The 18,072-nt window shown below is 59.6% G+C and overlaps 1 protein-coding gene across 4 annotated transcripts in view; it reads right to left on the bottom strand.

The window, feature by feature from the left end:
- Window positions 1-202: 202 nt before the first annotated feature.
- ZNF687 (zinc finger protein 687) overlaps window positions 203-18,072 on the bottom strand; it is a 29,408-nt gene continuing 11,538 nt past the window's right edge. For 3 of the 4 annotated variants that reach the window (XM_040618434.1, XM_040618436.1, XM_040618437.1), the window contains exons 2-9: window positions 7,994-10,257; window positions 5,740-5,918; window positions 5,044-5,220; window positions 4,347-4,509; window positions 3,785-4,081; window positions 3,299-3,411; window positions 2,809-2,950; window positions 203-2,357 (exon numbers count right to left, since the gene is read on the bottom strand). In XM_040618434.1, the coding sequence (XP_040474368.1) occupies window positions 1,884-2,357; window positions 2,809-2,950; window positions 3,299-3,411; window positions 3,785-4,081; window positions 4,347-4,509; window positions 5,044-5,220; window positions 5,740-5,918; window positions 7,994-10,237 (3,789 nt within the window). In that variant the 5' untranslated portion in view covers window positions 10,238-10,257 and the 3' untranslated portion in view covers window positions 203-1,883. Of the gene's footprint in view, window positions 2,358-2,808; window positions 2,951-3,298; window positions 3,412-3,784; window positions 4,082-4,346; window positions 4,510-5,043; window positions 5,221-5,739; window positions 5,919-7,993; window positions 10,258-10,705; window positions 18,059-18,072 lie in introns of those variants that run through there. The other variant, XM_040618435.1, reaches the window with a different exon arrangement.

Genomic DNA, 18,072 nt, shown 5'->3' with positions numbered 1-18,072 from the left:
GAACTGCTGGTTGCTTTTTTTTTTTTTTTTTTTCTCCTTTTATTTTCAAAGCCCCCCCTTGCTCCATGTGTGCCATTCAGCTGAATCCACCTGCAGCGAGGGGGAGGATTACGGCCCCTTGCACTTAAAAAAGGGGGGGGGGGGGGGGGGGGAAGAACCCAACCCCAACCCTAGCAAACCAGCTTTCCCCACCCCAAAAAAGTAACGGGGGGGGGGGGGGGGGGAACCCCAACCAACCAACCCCAAAACAAAACCCAAAATCACAACAGTAGTTTTTTGTTTTTTGTCACTTTTAGTGTATGATACAACTTTACACAGCGTGTTAGAGGTTATTCACAAGGAAATAAGGAGGAGCCCAAAGTTAAGTTACTGAAATAATTACTCACACAAATACCCTACCCCAAGCACAGGCGCTAAACAAACAGAACAACTAGAAGTTTCTTTTCTGGCTGGTTTTTTTTTTTTGTTTTTTTTTTTGTTTGTTTTTGTTTTTTGTGTTTTTTTGAAGGAAACAGTGGGACACGGTGACAACCCCGAGCAGGTGAGACCCTGCTGTGCTGGGGCCAAGCGCTCACACGCGTGTGTGCAGGGATGTGGTTCACAGTGGCCGAGGGGGAGCTCGGTCGGGCCCCGCGGTGCTGAGCCGTGCTGGGCACCACGTTGTGCCCGCCGAGGGGTGGCCGAGGAAGAGGAGCAGCTGGTGAAGCCGAGCCCGGGCAGCAGCAGAGCCCTCGGCCCCCGGAGCTGGGTGGGAACGGGTGGGGGGCGGCTGTGGGTGACACCAGTGCCCCTGGGAAAAGCCCCCCCAAGACTCACCGTCAGCGTTTCAGTCTGTAACGGGATCCAGCAGCGGCTTTCCCTCCTCACGGCCCCTTCACCCGGAGAGCGGCCGGCACGGATCCTGGGGGGACGGGGCCCCCGTCGCTGCAGCGCCAGCAAACACTCGGTGCAGCTTCGTGGTGCCCGTGGGGTGACGGTGCTGGCGGGCGCACGCTGAGCTCACCCAGGGGCCTGGTTTTGGTGCCTGGTTTTTCCTCTGCCAAATTAAAATCTCCTCCTCCTCCTCCCTGGGGAAACTGCCAGCCGGGGCCTGAGTGCGGCCGTCCTGGGGCACGAAGTGACCAGTGTCCGCCATTAGTGCAAGTGATGGTGAAGGACCTGGCACATCTGGCAGGTGAGCGGAGCCAGAGAGGGGCCGGGGGGGGGTCTCTGTGACAAGCCTGGACTTGGCTTCTCCCCCCAGTTCCCAGCAAAACACAAAATAAACAACATTGAAAAGGGAAAGGGAGAGGGGGGAAAAAAAAAAAAAAGAAAAAAAAAAAAGGGGTGGATTTTGCTGTGACATTTCTGCCATCACAGCCATCTCTTCCCTGTGATGGAGAAGTGGCCCCTGGTCCCCAGGTCCTGCCCTGCGCCACCAGCTGCCTTCCCGTCCCGCACGGGCAGAGCGGCAGCGAGGCCCAGGGTGTGAAGACGACATCTCGGGCTTGCCCAGGCTGGCCGCGGGGTGCGGGGCGTCCCTCTCCCCTCCTCATCCCCGCGGGAGGAAGGCCACTGTCCCTCCCCGCAGGCACAAGCGGCCACGGGGAGAGTCACGTCCCCGGGTGAGGACAGAGCGGCGAACGAACCGTCGGCCTCCCCGCGCACCAGGCAGCGCGTCCGGCCTCTGCCCTTCGCCTCCTGCACAAGGCAGCCGCCATCCTGCCCGCCCCGGCAGCCCGGGGGTGCTGAGCCCCCGCTGAGCCAGGCGCGCGGGTCCGGCCGGACCGTGCAAACCCCGTTACGGTCTCTTCCCCGCGCCGCTGCCGAAAGGCTGCCCAGGAGGAGGAGGGGGGCCCAGGCGGGCGCTGGCAGCTGCTGGGTACGTACCCGCTGCCGGGGCGCTAGTTCTCGGGGCTGGCGTTCTGCCTGGCGCGGATGAAGGCCATGCCGTGCGTGCGGAAGTGTGTCTTGAGGTTGAGCTGGCTGTCAAAGCAGCGGCCGCACACCTTGCAGGAGAGCTTCCCGTCGGCCACGTGCTGGGCGCCTCCTTCCAGCGGGCTCCGGGGCCCCGGCTCCTCCATCTCGCTCGCTCCCTTCTTCTTCTTGTGGGTGATGAAGCGGTGGCGGTTGAGGGAGACCTGGGAGGTGAAGCAGAGCCCGCACTCCCGGCACTGGTGGGAGCTCTCGTCAGTCCGGTGCTGGGGGATGTGCTCCTGGAAGTCGGCTGAGCTGCTGGCGAGGTAACCGCACTTGCGGCAGCGGAAGGGGGCCTTGCGGTCGCCCTTGGGGTTTTTGGAGGGAGGGGTGGTGCTGTCCGGCTCCTCGCTGCACGAGTCACCCTCGTCCGAGGAAAGTTTCCGCTTCCGCCCGGACACCTGCGGGAACGTTCCGGGTGAGCGTTACTGGGTGCCCAATTCCAGCAGCTCCGGGCACAGCCCAGCCCGCTCAGGGAATTCCCAGCGCCGCGGGGCTCCCGCAGCGGCCCTGGACGCGCCTGGGGCAGCTCCTCGGCAGGTGCCCAGCGCGCCGGGAGCTTTTCCCTTCTCTCCCAGCGCACGGCGCGGGGCTGAGCCGGCCAAGCGCAGCCGCTGCCACGCTGGCAGGGAGGGCGGGAGCCAAGCGAGCTGTGCCCAGACGGCGCCCGCACCCATCCGGCAGGCGCTGGGCCCCACGCTGGGAGGGAGCTGCTGGGCCCAGGCCCCGCGGGACGTGTGGAGGCAGGAGCAAGCCAGGATCAGGGCTCACGGCGATGCCTTCAACCCTGCCCCAAACCTCCGCAAGGCCCCAGCCCTTTGCCAGCACCCCAGGACAGCAGCGAGCGCGTACCTGCGTGGTGCCGGTCCCTATCCGGGCGATAACGACCTCCTGGCTCTTCATCTGGTCGGTCACTTTGATCCCGTGTCGCACCTGGATGTGTTTCTCCAGGATGAGCCGGCTGCTGAAGGTCCTTTTGCCCTCGGTGCAGTACCTGCAGGGCCAGAGCAGGCAATGAAGCGACGCTCCGCAGCGAGAAGATGCTCTAGCACGACTGTGCGGGACCGAGCCCCGGCCCCCTGGGAAAGCTGCCCCCAGCACCCCGACCCCTCACCCTGCCCACAAACGTGATCATCCACGTCCCTCTGGAGGGTATAAAACGCCACGGTCCCTCCCGGTCCCTCCTCACCCTCCTGCTTCCCAGACACGTGCTGGGTGCCCACCGTATCAGCTGTCTGTAGCTCTACCCTCCCGACCAGGGCTTAGCCCGGGGGAAGCGGAGCCGCCCCCCTTAAACCAGCCCCCCCTCCTCAGCCCGAGTGGGGGCAGGTGCTGCGGGTACCGGCAGGGATAGACGCGCTTGATCCCTTCGTGATTCACTCGCACGTGTCTCCGGAGGCTGGGAGCGGAGCAGAACGACCGCTCGCACAGGTGGCACGGGAACTTCTTCACCGACTGCAAGGAACAAAGAGGCAGGTGGGGACGGCACGGGGAGCCGAGGGGAGCGCAGGGCTCCCCGCTGCAGGCGAGAAGCCGGACGTGGGAACTCGGCGCTGCCTCAGGTTCTCTCTCCTCGCCCACGCCACATTTGGGTGACGAGTACCTGGTCTTTGCTGCTCACCCAGGTAACGTCCCTGCCCCCCAAACCTCAACCCTGACCGAGTTTGTGCCGGGGGGAGAATCCACATCCCAGCTGCAGCAGAACACGCTCCCGGCCCAGCAAGGAACCAGGGTGTCCTGCCCCGCTGCTCCGTGCCACACACGTTCCCTGCCCCCCTTCCCGAGGGCTTGGCCGAGCCGCAGCTGGAGACCCCAGCTTTCTGCTCACCTTGCCGTGGTCCTTCTTCATGTGGGAGACATACTCATCGCGCTCCGGGAACCAGGAGTGGCAGACGCCGCACGTCCACCCGCTGCCCTTGGACTTGTTGACCGTCTTGCGCTGGAAGCGGCTTCTCTTGGTCTTGCGCAGCTCGGGGGAGCTGGGGGGCTCGTCCTCCTCCGTGGAGGACGACGACTCCTCTGAGATCTTGGACACGGGCGTTTCGACAGGCTCCTGCTTCGGCGTGAGCAGGATGGCTGCCTTCTTTGCCAGGTCTTCCTTCGGCTTCTGGGGCTGATGAGTGTTCTGGAAAGCAAAGACCAGGGTGTTGGCAGCTGTCTGGGGTCGGGATTCTTCCCTCAGCAGCCCAGAAGAAAAGCCTGCGCACCCCCAGGCCGCAGCCTGCAGCCAGGCTCATCTCCTCAGGCTCTGGGTGACAAGGGAGCCAGATCTCAGGGCCCTGCTGCATCGGCGATGATGCCCCCGGTGAAGGAGGGCGGCTCAAATATTTACATCAATAATTAACATCAAGGGGCTCCGCAGAGAGCGCCGAGCGCGGGCACAGCGTTACCTTGAGGTGCTCCAGCATGGTGCGCTTCTGGGCGAAGAGCAGCGGGCAGTCCGGACACTTGAAGACACTGACCCGCTGGTTGAGCAGATGCTGGTCGAAGTGGGAGGAGAGCAGGGGCTTGTGGGTGAAGACCGTGTCGCACATTGCACACTTGTAAATCATTCTGCCGGAGGAAAAAGGCACCGCTGTCGGCACAGCTCGGGCTGGGGTCAGGAGGACCCTGGAGGAACCGTTTTGGCAAGGAGGTTGAGAGCAGCCCTGGGCACGGTCAGACCCACACACAGGATGGGAAAGTAAAAAGCAGGTGGAGGCAGCTCCCCATGCTGGTGCTGAGCTCTTCCCGCAGCGTCCCACCCACTGAGGATGCTCCCAGTTCTTGGAATCACAGAATTGTTTAGGTTGGAAAAGACCTTGAAGATCATCGAGTCAAACCACTAAGCCCAGCACCGCCCAGCCCACCACAGGCCGTGTCCCAAGGGCCACATCTACACGTCTCATAAATACCTCCAGTGGCTCCACCGCTTCCCCAGGGAGCCTGTTCCAGCGCTTGACAACCCTTTTAGTGAAGAAATTTTTCCTAATATCCAATCTAAACCCCCCCTGGCGCAACATGAGGCCACCTGCTCTCATCCTGTCACCTGCTGGGAGTGATTTCTTCTGGCAAAACCTGCCGGGATGCGGCTCTTGGAGCACTTACTTGGACTGCTGATTGCTGAAGCCAGGGTGCTGCGTGTAGACGTGCGCGTGGGCGCTGGGGGCCGACTTGAACGCCATGGGGCAGATGGGGCACTTGTGGAACACCTCGCAGTGGGAGGTCTGGATGTGGGACTTGATGGAGTTGACCCCACCGAAGACCACAGCGCAGCTGGGACACCTGGAGAGCGAAGGAGAGCAGGAGGTGAGGGGTAGGGGAGCTCAAGCCCCCCCATGGCGACTGGCACGCTAACGGCAAAGAGAAACCGGAGCACAAGGGTGCACGCCTGCTCCCTGTCTGACCTGCCCCAAGGACAGCAGGATCCAAACCAGATCTGGGCACTGGGAATGCTCCAGTAAGGCGCAACCAGTCCCGCCCAGCACCGGTGGATCCAGGGCCCAGGGAGCTCATCAGAAGGAGCAGGGAGAGACTGCGGGGGTCTGATGCTGCCAGCCAGGAATGAGGCGACATGGTGGCCAGTAGGTCCCAGGAGGAGGAAAATTCCCCTGGGGCTAAAGGTGTGAGAGCCAGAGAAAGGGCGCAGCACGACGCTGACCCTCAGCCCCGCGCCCAGCACTGGTGGGGAGAAGGAACGTGAATTCCTGCCCCACCTGCAAAACAGAAACCCGCCGCGGACATGGGGCTCTCCCCACTGGTCCGGCACACCCCCCCGCGTCCCTCTGCCGAGCTCGGCCCTACCTGTACCCCACTCTGCGGGAGAAGTGCAGGCAGGCCTCCTTCAGGTGGCTCTCGAAGTTCGCCAGGAGGAAGTTCCCTCCGCACTCGGGGCAGACGTGGGGCGGCCGGTTTTTGTGCATCCGCTGATGGGCGTTAAAGCTGCAGCGATTGGACATGATCATGGGGCACGTCGTACAAACCTGGGGGGGAGGAGAGCATCGAGAGGTTCAGCCTGGCACGTACCCACCTGTACCAAAGGGCTTTTAAGCCTTTTCTGCAGATGGACGTGGCCAACAGCCCCCAGCACCCGAAGCAGCCCCAAGCCACGTGCCGCCGGGAGAAGCGCCGGGACTCTGCAGGGCACGTTTCAGGAGATAATCTGCTCGCGCCAGCTTGCCGGGTAATTGTTGAGGGCGTTTCACAAGCAGACAAGATGCCTTTTTTCCAGGCTTTTCATCACAGATGGGTCCCAGATGCAGCGTGTGCCAAGGGTTAGCCGGGGACCAGCCGCTTGGTGAGGGAGTTTTACCGGAGGGAGCGGGGGCGTATTCACAGCAGCTGCCAAAACCGTTTTGAAACTAATTCCAACTCCAGGCCAGGAAACGGACATGGGGGTCTGGAGGGGAAGAAGCCACCAAGGCCTTGAGGAAACAGGACAGGGCTTCCAACAGGAGCTGCCCTGACAGATGTGATAACCAGGGCAGAGGTGGGGCGAGGAAGGAGAGGAGCAGCCCCCAGGCAGATGCCACGCACAGCAAGCTGCAGTCGGGCTCCCCTCGCTGCCGGTGCCCAGACTGGGGCCCAAAGTGCTGCTGAGACAGACCCAAGGGTGATTCCGGCAGCAGGGCGACGAGAGGGGAAGAGAAATCGGACCGGGAACAGCAGCTGAAGGCAGCCCGGGAGATGGAGCAGGGACACAGGGGCATGTCGGGAAGGGAGCGGCGATCAAAGGTGGCAGGTGAGGAAGAGGATTACAGAGGCTTACAGCCTCAGCCAGCCCCATCCCTCGCTGCGCCAAGGAAAGCCTCTGGGTCTCTTATTTTTGTTTTTTTAAAAGGAAGACAAAGCCATTTGTCGGAGGTGTTGGTTTAGGGCTGAGCCCGGCTGCTGGCTAGGTGAGGGCTGGTAACAGGTTTTGCCCTGCCAGCAACTTCACGCTGGAATTTCCCCGCTCAAGTGCTCCCCGCAGACGGGCTCTCTCCGAGCTAGAAATACTATTCTGCTGCATTCACAGGCAGCAGGTGCAAGCAGGGAGATAAGGACAATTTCCCCCAGCTCTCCTGTCCCTGATCTCCTTCCCTTTGTGCCCTGTCACTGCTCCTGCTGCAGCCCCACTGCACATACCCCCTCTGCTGCGTCCCAGCCCCTCCATCCACGGGAAGGCTAGGAGGGGGGATGAGAGTACCAAATCCTCCCCCTGTTAAAAGAAAGCTCCTCAGAACAATCCATGCAGGCATGTGAACCTCTGGGCTCCTGGTGACCTTCAGACAGAAAGCAGCCCTCCTCTGCAGCAGCGGGGCCGCAGCACCGCGCTTCAACAGCGTCCTGGCTACAGCAGCAGCTTCGAAGTAAACAGAGTTACCAGGAAACAGCAAATTCCTTCTACAAAAAGGAAGCCGAGGGGGCTGATCGTCTCTGGAGGAAGGGAAAGGTGAAGGCATGGCACCGGCAGGACAGGGCTCCTCTGTGGACCTGCCCCCCGCCTTGCCTTTGAAAGGTCATCCCTCGGCAGCATTAATCCCGTGTTTGCTGGATGCTGCCTGCCCTAACGAACCAGGACGTGCTGGCAGCAGCAGGGAGCATCAGGGACCTCAAGGCTGGCTCTCCAAGCAGGGTGGGGGGAACCCAACACACACACACCCCCCTCCGCCGGTTCCTCCAGACTCCATTTGTGCTTCAAGCCGTCAAAAGAGGAAGCAGCGCCCAGAGCTCTAACATGGTTCCACGGGGACGGCTGCGTCCCACAGCGGGTGCCGGCAGGCAGGGCACCGGTGCCTGGGGACCCGCTCGTCCCTCCCCGCCGCGCCCTGGCTCCTTCACCCACGGGGCAGCTTTATCACCCGCCGACAACAGCCTCCCTTCCCTCCGCCCGGCGCCTCGCGGGCACCAGCCAAACCCCGGCTCAACGTCCTCCTTCCTGCACGAGTTTTCCATCAGGAGGAGTCGGGCGTGCACAGGCACGAGTGCCCAGATCACACCTGGAGTCCTCCACTTCTGCCCCGCATCCCCAGAGACGGCTTGCTGTGGCTCCAGCACCCAGCTCCCACCTACGTACCGTGCTGCTGGTCGTCCCCGTGGTCACCGCCTGCTGGAAATGTGCGGCCAGCCCAGCTTTGTCCTTGCATTGTTCTTTGCACTCCAGGCACCTGAAGCAGCTGTAGTTGGTCTGCTCCGAGCTGTTGCTCAGAGGCAGGATGGGGAGGTCCTGAGCCCCGTTGGCCGTGGCCAAGGTGTCCTGAGCCACGCCAGTCACTTTGCTAGCGGGGAAGGAGGTCACCGAGACCAGGGGGGTGATGTCCGGCTGTCCGATCATTTGATCCAAAGCGATCGGCCTCATGACCAAATGGGAACACTGCATCACCAGCCCTTTGTCCTTGTGCTCCCGCGCGTGCAGGAGCAAACTGCACTTGTTAAAGAAGACGAGGCGTTTGGTGCAGTGGTTGCAGGTTACCTCGATGCGCATGCTTCGCCGGTCGTAGTGGCGAGCCAAGCTCTTCTCCAGGGCGAAGGAGTCCCCGCACTCCAGGCAGCGGTATCCGAAGGGAGGCAGGGTGAGGCTCGCGTCGGCCGGAGGATTCAGGTTGGGTTTGTACGTCGGCAAGAGGTTTTTACTGTTGAGGATCTTGTTAAAGGCTTCCACGAGGCTGGACTGGCTCCTGGAAATGACGGTGCCCGCGATGGTAGGGGAAGGCTTCTGCGGCTGCACCATCACAACCGTGGTGCCGTTGACTTTCTGGTTGGCCGTGGTGGTGATGGTTGTGGTCTGCGTCACGGTGCTGACGTTGGTCCTGGTGTCGGCTTTGGGCAGGGTCTGTGGCACCAGGTTGATGATGTTCTTGGCCACGGCTTTACCCGACTTGGCCGGCAGCACCACGGATTTTTGCTGAGCCACACTGGCCGCGATCAGCATGGCGCTGCTGGCGTTCTGGATGGTGGAGACGGGCAGGACAGTGCCTTTGAGCTTGGTGCCATTGCCAAGCTGAACACTGACAATTTTCGGCCCCTCAATGTTTTTCAAGGGGCTGGAGAGCTCCATTTTCTCCTTGGGCACCTCCAGCGCGATCCCTTCCTCTTTCTCTGCCAGCGCTGAGAAGCTGACACCCTCGAGAGAAGTCTCCTGGGAGCTCTGCTCGGCCGACCCCTTGGTGGAGCCTGGCTCTGAATCCGAGGAGACCCTGGTCACTGTCCGGGTGATGCTGCCACAAGATGTTTTGATGGTTTTAATCCGCACTTTCAGGGGCCGTGAGGAATTGGAAGAAGGGGAATCATTGTTGTTTTCTTCTTCCTCCTCTTCTTCAGCACTGGACATACTCTGTGGACTTCCCATCGACTTCTCCAGCATTTCTTGCTCTTCCTTGAGGGTGATGTTGTCCAGCTGCTTTGGAGAAGTGGGGAGCCTGGGGCTTTGTACCACCGGTGAGGAGGCCTTGAAGAACGGCTCCCGGGGGCTGGCAGGCGAGTGTTTCACTTCAGGAAGGTTGCTGGCGCTGCTGTCAAGGTTTGGGTCAGAACCGGGCCAGGACGCGATGGGAGAATCATCCGTGGAGTAGCGAACGGTGACCGATTTCAGGTGCTCCAAGGGACTGTCACCCAAGGCTGCAGCCAGACCCTTCGGGCTGGCTTCGTGGCCCGCCTCCTCCGAGTCAGACTCCTCTTTTTTGATGCAGGGGATGGTAGGAGGGGACCCATTTGCACCCCCTGCCTGGCTTGTTTCAAAGGACTGCGGGAAAGCCGGGGGCAGGTTCTCCGTGCTCTCTCCCATGGGCTCTTTGCAGTCCAGCGACGGGGTGGGGGATGGGGAGAGGGAGGGCACAGCGAGGGACTTCTCCTTCGGTTTACACTCCCGGGGTCTGTCAATCAGGTTGGCAGCGTTGTCTTCGTTGGGATCGGGGCTAAAATGGGAGAAGATATCCAGGGGTTTGGGGCCTTTTTCCTTCACCCAGCACTCCCCGTTGGAGGATGCCACAGCTTCCACAGACCTGGAGGTGGGGGACCTGGGCATCTCAGCGGCCCCAAAACCATTCTGCAGCAAGCGGGGCCCAATGACGTGCCCATCTTTACCGCGCCCGTCCAGGGCATCAAGCTGCTCGGGGCAGACGGTGTTCTTCACAATCACACTGACAGCAGTGATGTCTGTGTGTGGGAGGACGTGGTCAGGGGGTCCTGGCTCCCCGGGGACTTGCTTGATGTGAGCGTCAGCTTCCTCGTGGCCGGAATGGATGGCCTCGTTCGTGTCGATGTCAGGAATATCGAAAGCTGCCAGAAGGTCATCAAAATCTGGAGTTTTCATGTCACCCATGGTGGGGAATGTGGCAGAATCTGCAACAGAACAAGGAGAGGAGCATTAGCATCGTGACTCAGGCACACAGACAAAGCCAGCAGAGACACGGATGGGAACTTGCTCCTCCTGAGCCCTACTCCAAGCACAAAATCCCCACGCAGCCTTCCCTTTGAACCCCAGCCTTGAGCCCCTCGGGCAAATCGCAACAATTCTCAGCCTTTTTTGCTGTGTTTGTCTGCACATCCTTTTTTGACTCCCAGCCAGGACAGCAGAAAGTTCAGAAGGATCCCAGCACCCTGGGAGAGATGTCTGAGCCCGTGGGATGCAGCCTGGCGAGGAGCACCGCTCCGAGGCCGGAGCAATTCCCCACTACGTACAAGCTGAGGGAGGGCAACAGCTCCGTGGCGGAGGATCGGCGGGCTGCAATGGATCAGCAGGCGGACTCAAGTCGGGATCAGAAAACTGCAGAAAGAGCAAATGCCTCACATGGGGAACGCGCCGTGGGGGACACCCAGCATGATGCAGGAACCGTCCTTCCCCGGCGCAGCAGCAAGGCCGTCCCAAGGCCACCCCGCAAGGTCGCGGCTCACGAGGAAGGCGTCCAGAAGGTAAAAGCCGGCTCAAGTAAGAGACCTCAGACACAAGGGCTGTGGAGCAAAGGATGAAGAAACAGGGGAGGCTGAGGAGAGACATGGCAACAGGTTTCAAAACATGGCTGTGGCTGAGACAAAGGGAATAATGTTCCTCCTGTCACTGCAGGCTGGGTAAGAAATCCCAGGATTAAGCTGCAGCCAGGGGATGTGGCTTAGACAGCAGGAAAGACTGATTTATAAGGATAACCAGGCAAAGGAGGCAGGAGGACAGGGGTGCTGCGGAGCAGCTGGGCGCGCGTCTGTCCAGGGGAGCCGACCTGCTGGGAGGGGGCGGGGGTCTCAGAGACGGTGTCGGGGTACACCACCCTCAGGCTTTCTGCTCTTAGCGTGGAGGACAGATGGCTGCTCCTAACATCGCTGGGCAAAAGCAAACAAAAAAAGAAGAGAAACGTTTATCTCGAAGGCTGTGAAGGGTGAACACAAACACCCTGCAGCCCCGTGGCGAGCCGGCCCTTGCGGTCGCCTCTGTCCCCAGCTCCCGGCGCTGCCTCTCAGCTGCCGCAGATGAAGCCAAGGCTGCTGGAGCACCCACCGCCCGTGTGCCGTCACCCTGCCCTCGCCCTGCCTCGCCGCTGCAGGGTGGCAGGGCAGCAGGGCACCAAGCTGCTCCTCTCCTCGGACAGCACAGCTCACGCGCCCAGGGAATGGCCACAGCTTACGGCTTCCGAGGAGACCCGCCGCCCACCCGGCTGTCCCGGCGGTGGGAGGGAGAGGCCCCGGCAGAATCCACCGGTGGTCCCTTGCCACGAGAGTAGACAAGGACGACACACAGCGTGGATAAATCTGCTTTTTGCAAAAGGCAGGGATTCCCTCCCAGGAAGTTCGGTTTCAAACCCACCAGTGCCGGTGGGGAAATTTAGCCTGCATGGCCGGCACCCCCACAACCCAGTGCTGGAAGCCCTCGACCTCGCCACCATTTATGCCAGAAACAAGTCACAGCTCTGAAACCTGCCAAACCACCAACACGCAAAAAAAAACCCTGCAGCGTTTGTCTCAACAGATTAGCCAGAGCATCCTCCCGGCTGGCAGCACCTTACAGACACCTTCAGCTGTCACATCTCTGGGTCACAGCATCCATCCCCTTGTCCTACCGGTCCCTGCGGAGGGGAGCGGTTCAGTCCCTGCTGCTGGAGCCCTCCAGGCTGCAAACACACCGCCGTGATATAGAAGATTGAATCATTTCCTCGGTCCTGTCCACTTATTTGTGAGGAGTGGGATGGATGGGTGGGTTCTTGCCATCTTGGTGCCGGCCAAACAGGCAGCAGCACTAACGAAGCCAGCTTCCACCTCTCGTCTGATCAGGGATGAACACAGGCTGGCCTTCCTCCTGCAGGAACAGCCTCTCTCCTCAGACACGTCCCTGTATGAGCCTCAAGCCTTGGAGGCCACATCACGCTCACCCCCATCCCTACACAACCCGGAGCAGCCAGTTCAGCGCTGAGGCTCCATCTCACCTCGGTGTAACGCTCCAGCTCCAGCTGGTTGCAGAGAGGCTTTTGCTGATGGCTGCAGAATCCCTGGGAGAGGGCACCGTGTCACAGGCCAGAAAAGCATTCCTTCCACGCTGGCGCTGCTCAGGGGAAGGGCTGCATCCTTGGAAGTGTTCCTCTCAGCCTCCACGGCGACCTCCATTTTGGAGACCGCACCGTGTACACGGAGACAGACATGCTGCGGTGGCAGAGAACGCCAGCCTGTGGCATTCTCCCCTTCCCAGACTGGAGGTGGTGGAGGAAACGAGCGGAGCTGGTGCCTGTCCCAGTTTCAGCTAGGAAACCGTGACAGTGCCCATCACCTCCAGGGCAGCATCTGGCCTCAGGGAAGCAGCAGGTCCCACCAGCCTCCTTCCCTGGAGGTGAGCAGCAGGGATCAAGCTCCGCTCCGCTTGTGTCTGAAGCAAAAACCACCCACTTCCTTGTGCAGCTGCAAGCCTCCCAACCAGCCTTCACCCTCCTCCAACGTGAGTACCTGGTGACAAAGCAGCGTGGAGGCCAAACGGGGTTGAGAGACAGCCTCCGGACTGCTCTCACGTGTGGTTCGGTCTCCTTTTTGTACCTGGTAAACCCCCTTATATGCCCAATTCAGCTACACTCGGGCTTAGCAGGGTTGTAGAGACGCTGGTGGTTTTTCTGAGAGAAAGCTTAGTAAGGAGGCTTAGTCTAGCTTTATTTTTAACTCTCACCGTAGGTCACCCCAAGGGGATCTCCACTGGGTGCAGCGCAGGGTCTGTGGGCCACCAAGGAACCTGCTGCTCCAGAACGACACTGACATTAAAAGTGCAAGCGGGTGACTTTCTACCAGCATCGCCTCTGCTGTGCCCCAGCTGCGGACCCACAGGTCCTGCCGCGGCACCGCGGGGTAAGAAGTTCACAGGGTGAGCGCTCGCTGGTGCTTAAATCTCCGCTAAAAGCCGAAGTCTTAAATCTCCACTAAAAGACGGAATGGGCAGCTCTGTGGGGCAAGAGTAGTATTTCTTGCCTGCAAAAGCACAAGGGATTTGACACTGGAACAAGCCAGTGGGAGACAAGAAAAGGGCGACCTCGGAGGAAGGCATCCACGCCACGAAATGGAAAACCACGGACACAAAGAGCAGAGCCACCTTCTAGCCAGGGACGTTCCTGTGAGAGCAGAGCAGCCACTGCGGGACACCGAGGATGCTACGGCACAGGCTGCACCAGCCAGGCAGCGGAGGGGACTCCGTTAGCCACGGGAAGATCATCTTTGCAAGGTTCAAATACACAGGGAAAAGGTCTTGAAGAGCACAAGTGGAATTTTCCTTCTTAATCTCCCCATAAACATCTGGGGGTTTTAACCAGATGTTCTAGTCCACTTTGGGAGGAAAAACATGCATTTGGGGGGAAGAGACTGTCCCTACCACACGGTTGATGACCTAGATCCCAAACAGCAAAACGAGCCTTTCCTGCCTGCATGTGCCCCCCCAGACCTCGCTCTGCCCAGCAGGCCACCGGTCTGTGCTGCTAAACACCTCCCAGCACCGGCTCTGGGGAAGCAGACTCGTTTTCTGGGAGATTTCACCAAGTTCATTCCACTTTCTAAAACCAGTTTTCACCACAGGCTCTCCAGGCGAGGCAGGCCCTCGGCCATGACCTCAGCAGAGGCAAGCCGTCGGTGAGAGGACCAGAAGGAAAAGCACCAGGCTTTATAATACTGCAGCGGGGGGAGATACCGAACGCTCCGCTCCTCTTCCAGCACTGCCATCTGGTTCTTTAGCACAGGATCTCTGCTGAGAACGGTGTGACACAAGGACATTTGTTTTTCAAATGACTGTTCTAATCACCGTTTAGCAGGATACAAATATTTACAGTAAAGCAGAGAGAAGCAGGTTGACTACGCTGGGAAAAGATTCCCAAGAAGAAAAGAGGCAACTTGAGGGAAATCCTCCTCTACCCAGCACAGAGGGAAGAATGCCGGCTCTGTCCCCAGAGTGGCTTTGGGTCAGCGAGCTGAGCAGAGCCTGGAGGCTGGGGGTGATGGTGGATCCATCTTCAGGCTCAGTATTGCTTTTTCCCGTGCCAGGGGATGGCTGAGAAGCAGCCTGGAGGAGCCAGCCTGGCTGCACCCCCAGCACCTCCTGCAAGGCACGTATCCCCCACCACACCCCCCCAGAGAAAAAGACCAGGGCTAAAACCACAACGCTGCTGCGAGGAGCTTCTCTCCTGGACAGAAGGATGCACAAGCACACGCCGACAGGAAGGTGAACCTCCGCTGGGCTGAGCGGAGCCCAGAGATCCTGGCACAAAGAGGTCGCTCCCACCTCTGCAGCATCACCACCGGCTCCTCTCGCCACTGACTATGGGAAAGGGAGTGCTCCCGTGTGCTAATGCCGCCAAGGACCTGCCTGGTGCTCCACCTGGATTATTGCTTTTATTTTGTGCTCAAGTCCTGCTCTGCCATGAACATTTAATCATTTTTATCAGGGTTTCTGACAGGGAACGAAGGAACCCACAGCATCCGATTTCTCTGGGCTCACAGATGGGTTTTAAATATATCCCACTGGTGTTTTTAAGTGTATCTTTCGATTACTTCCTTCCCAGCCCCACACTAAAAAGTTTCTGGCCTTTCTTGCCTTTTAAACACCTTACCACTGTCTTGGCCAACCACCTCCTCCTTTTAAAACCAAAACTCATTACAGATCCTCTGCCTCTTTTTTTGAAAGCTCACAGCTCTGAAACAGGAATGAAGTCATTTACGAACCGTTCATCGCTTCCATGCTCTCAGAGACGCTCTTCAACTAATGGCTTCCCACAAAAGGGAGGCTCCTCCTCGCAGGAGTCCCTGCACAGGACCGAGTACACCAGTGTTTCTCCTTGTTTGGTGTTAATGGGAAGGTCTCCGCGCCGGAAGGGTTTGTTGTTCCCGGAGACCCTAAGATCCCCCCAGTTCTGTGCCTCCGATGAAGGGGAGAGTCATGGCCTTGAGTCAGTAACTCCTATCAAAAAGGAGACAGCCGAGACGGGAAGAGCCCAGCTCCCCCTCAAACTCTACCAGGCTGACATGGGGAGCTATTCTGGTAGCTCAAAACACAACTCTTTTCTTAGGCAAAAGAACTATTTTCTTAGGTGAAACAAAGCCAACGAGGGGGGAAGGGAAGGGTATTTTGAACCTTACTGGCTAAGCAGTGTTAACGATCTTGCCTCACAGAAAAATAAGAACTTACAACAAGCATCAGCTCCACGCAGAAGCGGCTCTCCGAGGACAGCGGGGTCCCACCACACACAAGCCGCCCCTCCGCGGGCTGGCAGGACCCCCACGGTCGCGTGGCTCAGAGCCAGTCCGATCGTCCCTCAGCACGGTGGTCAGCGGTCCCCTGCCTTCACGGCTTGGGACACCACGGCACAGGGGAGAGAAGGAGTCAGAGATCCAAACCCATCTGCGGAAAAGATCCCTAAACCCTCTCTGGATGCGACAGGGAGCAGCTGCAGACCAGAAGGCTGCCAAACTTGTTCGCCAGCCTGCCCCGAATATCACAGCCCCGCTCTGAATCAGAGGCCAGACAACTCCGCGCCTGGAAGTCCCCGCTCCGCAATCCTGCCTACAACCGAAAACACATCAAAGTACGTAGGGCGCAGGATCACCCCAAAGAGCACCCGACAGACGGTGACCCTGACGAGGAGCAGAAGGCAGGGCCGTGTCCGGCTGGCAGCGCGCGGAGCAGGGCCACACCTCGCAGCCGGCACTGCCGGCCAGGAGATGGCACGTGGGGTCTGAGCCACGCGCCGCTCGGGAGCGGGACACGTCGCGGGATCAGCGAGGGGGCTGAGCTGGGTAACCCAAATCCCTGGCTGGAGAGGGAAGTCAGTGCAGGCCGACGAGTCTGACACCACGGAGCTACTGGCGTCCCCTTTCCACCCCTCGCACCCCAACCATGCCGCCGACCCAGCTGCCTCGTGCCATCGAGGTAGGTGACTCCTAAGGCCAAGAATGCCAGGCGTCACTTCTCCACGAGTCACCCCCAGGTTACACGGGGTTTTGAGCCGAAATCATCAATGTTATGCTAAAACCAGCCCTTCCTCCAGCAAAGCACAAGGCGGGCCCAGAGCTGAAAGCAGGGCAGCCACAGCCCGTTATTTGCATAATGAATATATACACACACAAACCCCAGCTAAAGCAAGTCAAACCAATAACCACCAGGCTTTCAGTTTCAAGCAGGGGACAGTTTCGCATCAGTCTCCTGTTCACAAAACCATCCCAGTGTCCAGGGCGGCCACCCGGACTCCAGACGCACAGGCAGGATACAGCCCTGGCAGCACAGCTTTGCTCTGGGGTCAGCCCAGGGACGGCAATCGGCAGCCCAGCACACTTACTCAACAAGCACAGGTACCTGGGATGCAGCGGTGCCTGGCTGCGACGCAGCGGGGACGCACTTTGGCTGGTCCCTGGCAGGAAGAGGAAGCAATTCTGCTAACGCCGCTGCGAGGTTCAGGTTTCTGCCTTTCAGGAGAGCAGGATGCTGTGCGAGAGGCAGGTCCTGGGCTACTGCCCTCCAGGGCACAGCAAAGACAGCAAAAATCCACAAGCTTTGAAGAACCACCATGAAGAAAGGGAGATGCCGTTTGCCAGGTCTGGATCCACAGACCTGCAGCTCCAAGCCTGGAGCAACCCAAGCATCTCTCCACCAAGTCCACCCGTGCGGGAGCCCAGGTGTTTCCCACCGGCAATTATCCCCCCAGAGAGACTGTCACAGGTGAGGCCCAGACAAATTAAAGCCGAGCTCATTTAAGCAACACAGAAAAGCTAGCCCAGGGCTCACACCGGCCCCATGGCGGCCCCTGAATCTCTCTGGCTGAGGGGGACCACTGCAAGCCCCCCAGAAGGTAACAAGGCTCACAGCTGAAATAATAAGACAGTGAGTAACTGCTGAAACACAACTGTTATTTTTACAGCTCATTTGCTTCTTTAGTCTACCATGAAAAGATAAAATGTTGTTAAAAATCCCTCCCTCGGCCATGCCTCCCTTAAAAGAAAAGCTTGTTTGCTCGTTGGGGGGGTTGCCCAGCTCCCTGCTTCAGGAGGACGCGGCCACCAAAGCTGGCACAGCATGTGTGGAGACAAGGCTGCTCTCCTTTCCCCAGGCTCCTCCTGCTTAAAGCCCCCCAAAACGTGCCCACGCCGCTCGTGCCGTCAGCTCGCACACCTGCCCACCCATTGCCACCCCACATCCTCCTCCATGTGCCGCACCAGAGACAATTCTCCATTCCCACACCATGTTCCCACGCCGCTCCCGTGCCGGGTCGCGTTAAAACATATTCAAGGGATCCTGCCCTCGCAAACCATCCGGCTGTGCCCACCACGCAGCCCTCAGAACGCTCACGGGGTTTTGGAGATCCGCGTTCTGATCCAAGCTGTAGCCACGCCAGCCCTCGTGGGCAAGGGGCTCCGAAATGCCGCCCAGCCCTGAGCCTGGCAGGGGCTCCGAGGACCCCAGATGCCCAGAGCACCCAGGGGGCTTCCTTCCCTTCACCCATTTTTGGTGTGGCACCGTCTGCAGAAGCAGCAGACCCCCGGCCGCTGAGCCCGGCCCACCGGGGCCCACGCCGGAGCAGTTCAGACAAAAGAGGCCGAACGCTGGGACTATTTCAAGGGCTTGCTATTTTTAAAAGCTGCTTTTCCTGTTTCCCTTCCTGACCCTCGCCAGGACTTGCTGCCCGCCAGCAAGTTTGCACCAAAACAACGAGAAAAATT

Source organism: Falco naumanni, chromosome 20, assembly GCF_017639655.2.
Source record: "Falco naumanni isolate bFalNau1 chromosome 20, bFalNau1.pat, whole genome shotgun sequence".
Taxonomy (NCBI): domain Eukaryota; kingdom Metazoa; phylum Chordata; class Aves; order Falconiformes; family Falconidae; genus Falco; species Falco naumanni.
Note: the sequence above shows the minus strand (reverse complement) of the source record. Positions and strands in the feature narration are given on the sequence as shown.